General features: G+C 42.1%; 1 protein-coding gene across 2 annotated transcripts; it reads right to left on the bottom strand.

Annotated features, from left to right (window-relative positions):
• Nucleotides 1–1,536: 1,536 nt before the first annotated feature.
• On the bottom strand, nt 1,537–5,767 carry c4h1orf74 (chromosome 4 C1orf74 homolog). Of its 2 annotated transcripts, none has more exons than XM_016993340.2 (2): nt 5,582–5,767; nt 1,537–2,616 (listed from the first exon to the last, which is right to left on the bottom strand). In XM_016993340.2, the coding sequence occupies exon 2, from the start codon at nt 2,534–2,536 to the stop codon at nt 1,730–1,732; it is 807 nt and encodes a 268-aa protein (XP_016848829.2). In that variant the 5' UTR covers nt 2,537–2,616; nt 5,582–5,767; the 3' UTR covers nt 1,537–1,729. The 2 variants fall into 2 exon arrangements, with proteins under 2 accessions (XP_016848829.2, XP_062834721.1); XM_062978651.1 differs by lacking the exon at nt 5,582–5,767 and adding an exon at nt 3,439–3,582.
• Between the last annotated feature and the right edge of the window lie 1,033 nt (nt 5,768–6,800).

Raw genomic sequence — 6,800 nt, forward strand, 5'->3', positions numbered from 1 at the left:
AAGGGAAGGAAGGAAATTTTTCAAACACACACAGGAATGTGTCAGAAGAGATTCCACAGTTGTGCTCTGCTCATAGTTGCCTTCTGTTGTACCCTAAGGTTGAGTGCCTTCCAAGCTTAGAGTTTCATTTTCTGGCACTCTTTTCGTTGGTTATGAACTGATATTCTGGCACTCTGTTATATTTGGTGGAATTTCTCTAACAGGGCTATTTTGGGGCTTAACTGACTCAGATTCCACAACAAAGGGTCTACGGGCCCAGCAACATGTGCACTGAGGAAAAACATTAAATGCAAGTGCAAGATTTTCCATTCCCTCAGATTTAAGGTCCTAGGTCAGAACTTAGGCCCCTTCCACACAGATGAATAAAATCCCATATTTTCCACTTCTAACTGGAATATAGATATTCTGGGTTATATGGATGTGTGGAAGGGCCCTAAGTCTACTTCTAGGATCTGTCAATAAATATGGGAAATGAAATAATGGCTCAATACACATTCCAACACCAGGGCTTGCAATAGCCACCGGATGGTTGCTTTAATTTTCCATGCAAGCAAAGCAATGTTCAAATTTACTACAATGAGGGCCCTTCCAGACAGGCCCTGTATCCCAGGATCTGATCCCAGGTTTTCTGTTGTCTCAGGTTATCTGGCAGTGAGGTCTTATATAATCCAGTTTAAAGCAAAAAACATGGGATCAGATCCTGGGATACAGGGCCTATCTGGAAGGGCCTGGACTCTGACAAATGGCAACCCAGTTGTGGAAGGAAATCCACTTGGCTCCTATATTATTTCCCAGCAGAAACATTGGAGGATAAAAGCTGAGGTTGCTTAGGAATTGGGTGTTTTGTACACATTACACAGCCGAATTTATTTATTTCATCCTTAGGAGGCAGAATATTGAGAACTGCTGCGGAAGTGGAAAATGGTGAATGTACAGGGGATTCTAACCATGTTTAGTCAAGCAGCAGAAAAATCCCTGCTAGCTGCCTATCTCCTTGCTGATAACTATAAACTTGTGACAGATGTGGTCGAGTTCCAACAGAGGGAATATCTGAGCTCCAAAGACCTCCTTCTGTTTTGATTTTTTAAAAACTGCCTTCCTTTGGAGAAAGAAAGGAGGGAGGGGCTCCAAGCGGCTGTGCTACAATTATGTGAAGAAAGACTGAAAGCCAATTTCTGAAGCCAAAATGCACTGGCAGCTATTGCACAGTGAATTACAGTAATTCAGTTGCCACCTTTGAAAACTTTAATTCTCCCAAGGCCGTGAAGTGCCGCTTGTCCACTTACAACCTCAGTGCAAAATCTCTCAATGCAACTGGGTTTCTTATTTAGAGATGAATGTAAGTATGGTCTTACAACAGTGGCCATATGGACAATTGCCTCAAAACACAGATGTATTTATCATGTCAGAAGCGACCCAAGGGTACAGTTATAACTGGGCGTCCCCGGGCAACGTAGACAGCTGATCTTTTCACACCAGAAGTGACATGCAGTAAAATACAATTATTCCCCAGTAATTGCAGAGTGAACAAATAACTATGAATCTTAAAACAATATATTTTATTCCAGGTGCTTGAAACCACTCTTCTCGAAGATAGTGGTGGTATTACATTATTATTCATAGAATCCTAGAGTTGAAAGAGACCACAAACTTCACCATGCAGAAACATATAAAGCACTCAACCTTTTATTTAATGGGATGCTGTCAGTAACTGGATCATGGCCTATACTTATAAAGTCACTGCCGCTCGAGTCACAACTTCTGTTGAAATGCTGAGGTCTGCAAAATAGTCTTGAGCTTTGAAAGCATTCTGGAGATTTCCACACCACGTACTAAGACCTGTTTTCATGACAGGATACAAGATTTCCGGGACACTGAAAGAATAAAACCGGACTCTGAAGTCACTGCTTATCTTACAGAATGTGGCTTGGATAGTGAAGACCCTCAATGGGGATAGAGACAAGCAGTTCTCAAAGCTCTTCTGGGCTGGAAAACTATAGGCTGCTGGAAAGCCCAGCAAAACGCCAAAAAGAGTACATAGATTACATTCAGTGGAGATGATGGGGCTGGATGAAAGGATCTCAGATGTGTCTGCTGCCTGAGCTTTAACATGACCCAGTATCTTAACAAGGTGACCTTTTATGAAATCAACATCTTCGGGTTCACAAAAGCCGGGGCATGTCCTGGAAGCAGCCACATCAATGAAAAGCACAGTGTTCTTTTGCAGGACCGTTTCCAGCCACAGCTCCATCATTTCCAAATTGATGAGGAGGACATTTTCAGCTATGCTGAGAATGTGTAGCCGGCCTCCAAGCTGACTGGTGCTCTGAAGCTCCTGAACATAACTCACAATCTGAGAGATCCCAGCAGGACTGTAATCATACAGGAAAGCAGGTTTCAATCCTGCAGCTACAGCAAAAATCTCCCCAGCCAGGTTCAAGGAGGCCAAGGGGGATAAGCATTTCTTCTTTCTCATTTGGAGGTGACGTCGAGCTGCAGCGATAAGAAGCTGAGAGAATGGCTCCGTCTTCATCATCTTTAAATGGGGTCAGTTTAGGAAGCCTTCAAATTGGCCATTACACCCAGCCTCTAATTGCCTGCTAGTTCAGCCAGGATCTAGGAGATAATACAAAAACAGAAATTAATATCACTGAAACAAAAACCTCAGGAGTACTTTTTTTTTTGCTTTAAAAGCATCATCCCTATTGGAGAACCAATAGTGTATAGGAGGGGTGTGAATCCCAGGTTGTGAGGCTGAATCAGCCCCTCCTTGTGTTTCCCAAAAGGCCCAAGTCCCACTATCACTCTCGTTTGATTACACAAGCTAACTAAATCAAACTTTTCGTTAGTTATCAGAAATGATAGTAGCACAGTTTAAATCAATTTTTTATGATTTTAAATATGTCTTTATTTTTTTTCCATCACAGTAACTTTTTAAAACAACAAATGGTACATTACAGCAGACTACTGTAAAGTCTGTACATTTCACATATTCGTGTAACACAAGCCAACAACTAATTTTCATCAGATATAATTTTAGGTCATTCTTATAGCATTTTTTGTGCTGAATTCAGATTGTGTTAATTTTTTTCTATCATGTAGTTTTGCGATGAGTCAAATCAAATAATGAATGCATTTACACACTGATATCAATCGAATCTAATTGATATTACTGCGCAAATGCATTCCTTATTTGATTAGCCTCATTGCAAAAATTACACATGATAGAGAAAAAATAAACACAGATCTGAATTCAGTGCAAAAAAACCCTATAAGAATGACCTAAAATTATATCTGATGAAAAATACTTATTGGCTTGTGTTATTTCCCCCGTATACATCTGTGTTTGTTTACATGGTGGGACCCAGGGTGAATCTACCCCAAAGTGTTCATGGAGTCTGACACCATTTGAAGTGCCATGGTTACAAGGTATCTCACTTTTCAGGAAGGCCATTTTCCCTTTATGTTGTTAAAAGCTTTCATGGCCAGAATCACTGGGTTGCTTTGAGTTTTCCAGGCTGTATGGCCATGTTCCAGAAGCATTCTCTTCTGACGTTTCGCCTACATCTATGGCAGGCATCCTAAGAGGTTGTAAGGTCTGTTGGAAACTGACTTTAAATACCTGTGGAAAGGCCAGGGTGGGAGAAAGAACTCTTGTCTGTTTGAGGCAAGTGTGAATGGTGCAATTGGACAACTTGATTAGCATTTAATGGCCTTGCAGCTTCAAAGTCTGGCTGCTTCCTGCCTAGGGGAATCCTTTGTGGGGAGGTGTTAGCTGGGCCTGATTGGTTCATGTCTGGAATTCCCCTTTCTTCTAAGTGTTATTTATTTACTGTCCTGATTTTAGAGGGTTTTTTTAAAAAAAATACTGATAGCTGGATTTTGTTCATTTGCATGGTTTCCTCCTTTCTGCTGAAATTGTCCACATGCTTGTGGATTGCAATGACTTCTCTGTTTAGTCTGATATGGTGGTTGTCAAAGAAGTCAGCCATAGCAGAGCACTTGATGGACCAACCTGGACACAGTATATTATTTGAGCACACAGAAATGGTGGACCACTCTAACAACCACCATGTCAGACTACACAAAGATGCTATTGAAATCCACAAGCATGTGGACAATTTCAACAGAAAGGAGGAAATCATGCAAAATGAACAAAATATGGCTACCAGTATTTTAAAAACTCTATAATCAGAACAGTAAATAAAGAGCAACACTCAGAAAATGGGAATTCTAGACAAGAAACAATCAGGGTCAGGTTTTTAAATTTATTTTGTATCAAAAGCATTGCATAAATTAGTATAAAACTGATAAAAATAGAAGGAGCACAAGCAGCTAAATATCTTTTGACCAAAAACAGGCAACAGCGACAGCATTGTCTGTAGCCTCAAACAATTCTTCTTCTGTACATGAGGCAAGACATTGCGGACAAGCATAAAGATGCGGAGTTGTCTCCACAGTCGCACAAGGTGGAGGATGCTTTTAGGTAGTGCCTTTTTGCTAGGTTATCTTTTGATCTGCCTACTCCGCTTCTGAGTCCGTTCAGGGACTTCCAAGTTGCCCGTTCTTGGTTTGTCCTTAGAGGAAGACCCTCGTGGGGGGCCATCCATCCATTTAGGACTTCCTGGTGTAACTGCCCAGAGTGAAACTCTTGTTGTTGATGGGGGAATGTTGAGAGGAGTGGACACCTCCCAACAAAGGATTCCCCCAGGCGGGAAGCAGCCAGACTTTGAAGCTGCAAGCAAACACTATAAAGGTTCAAAACATAAAAAGAGATGTGACATGTAAAGGCCACAGAAATAGTCAGGCCTCTCTGAGTATAGAGCTATCTTCTTTCTATGTGAAAAAGATAAGCAAATACTATAAAGGTTCAAAACATAAAATGCACTATGTAATTTAGAGCATCATGTACAAACATTATTACCTGAGAGTTAACAACAATAATGAAAATAATAAGTACAGTCAACTGTTGTAATTCACAGTAGTATCTTCCAGACTGTAATGTTTAAAGAAAACTGTAATTATCACGGCTTAAATGTGGACTAAAGTCAAAACATATCAAGTAGTCTCCACTATTTAAAGTTTCTGAAGACTCCAATTGGATTTGGCAACCAACATAATATATACACATTCAACCTTTACATTCTCTTCGACATTGTCTAGTATAGACATTTGTGTGTATTTATCATTTGAAGCTGCAAGGCCATTTAATGCTAACCGAGGTGGCCAATTGCAACATTCACACTTGCCTCAAACAGACAAGAGTTCTTTCCCCCACCCTGGACTTTCCACAGATTTATAAACCCCACTTGTCTAGTTTCCAACAGACCCCACAACCTCTGAGAATGTCTGCCATAGATGCAGGCGAAACGTCAAGAGAGAATGCTTCTGGAACATGGCCATACTCAGCCTGGAAAACTCACAGGAACCCATTTTCCCTTTGTTTCTATCTTTCGTTGGCTCTTTAAGGATGGATCCCAATGTCTTTTCCCCAAATGCACCGCTCAGTGGCTCAAAGCACAGCCTTTGAAGAGGGCGCCCCCTTTCGGAGACGCAAAGCGCGCCTCGAGTCCTTTCTTGCCTTTGGAGCCTGCCTTTCCTGCTGGAAACAGGGCGGGAGTCGCTTCGGAAGAAGCCGCCACAGCGCTGCTGTTGCTCCCGCTGCTTTAGGAGGACGCCTCTCCTTCCTTCCCCTCCCTCCCTCCTCCCCATGCATTGTCGTCTTCCGGCCAAACGCGATCATCCCGCATTTCCGCTTCCCTTCTATCAGATGAGGCGCAGAGGGGGAGGGAGGAAGGAAGGTAATAAAAACCCTCCTCCTCCTCCCTTGTCCTCTTAAAGGCAACCTTCCTGCAGCAGGGAGTCACCGCGAGCGTCGTGGCTGTGCTTCTCCGCTTTATAGATGTTATTAATAATCTGGCCAACTCTCAGTTCAGACTCTGCTGGAAGAATATACCGCAGAAAGGAATCCAGGCTGAGCGTCCTTTATCCGAAATGCTGGGGTTTTATTTATTTATTTATTTATTTACAGCATTTATATTCCGCCCTTCTCACCCCGAAGGGGACTCAGGGCGGATCACATTACACATATAGGCAAACATTCAATGCCTTTTAACAGAACAAAGACAAACAAACATGGGCTCCGAGCGGGCCTCGAACTCATGACCTCCTGGTCAGAGTGATTCATTGCAGCTGCTCTCCAGCCTGTGCCACAGCCCGAGCCCTACACTTTACACTTTACCTACACTTAGCAAGTAGACCTTACCCAGTCTACTTTTACAACCTCTCCGTTTTAATCCATGTTTTTATTAGTTCTTGTCATTTGTTTTTATTGGCGAATGTTTAAATTTTTATAATTGTGCATGTTTTTTGGCTATTGTTGTGTTTTATATTGCTATTGTTTTTATTCGGGCTTGGCCCCATGTAAGCCGCCCTGAGTTCCCTTTGGGGAGATAGAGGCGGGGTATAAAAATAAAGTTGTTATTATTATTATTATTATTGACACCGCTTGAAGTGCCATGGCTCAATGGTATGGAATTAGGAGAGCTGTAGGAGGCATGAAGTCTAAAAAGACCTTGTAAAACTACAATTCCCAAGATTCAATAGCATCTAAAGCAGGCATGAGCAAACTTGGGCCCTCCAGGTGTTTTGGACTTCAACTCCCACCATTCCTAACAGCCTACCGGCTGTTAGGAATGATGGGAGTTGAAGTCCAAAACACCTGGAGGGCTTAAGTTTGCCCATTGCTTTTATTCTACAGGGTCGATGCACCTTGGGAGCAGAAGTGCTGGGATTTTGGG

Source organism: Anolis carolinensis, chromosome 4 (genome assembly GCF_035594765.1).
Source record: "Anolis carolinensis isolate JA03-04 chromosome 4, rAnoCar3.1.pri, whole genome shotgun sequence".
NCBI classification, from domain to species: Eukaryota; Metazoa; Chordata; class Lepidosauria; order Squamata; family Dactyloidae; genus Anolis; species Anolis carolinensis.

Coding starts and splice junctions, on each gene's coding strand:
- c4h1orf74 (XM_016993340.2), bottom strand. CDS start 2,536: ATGATGAAGACGGAGCCATTCTCTCAGCTTCTTATCGCTGCAGCTCGA.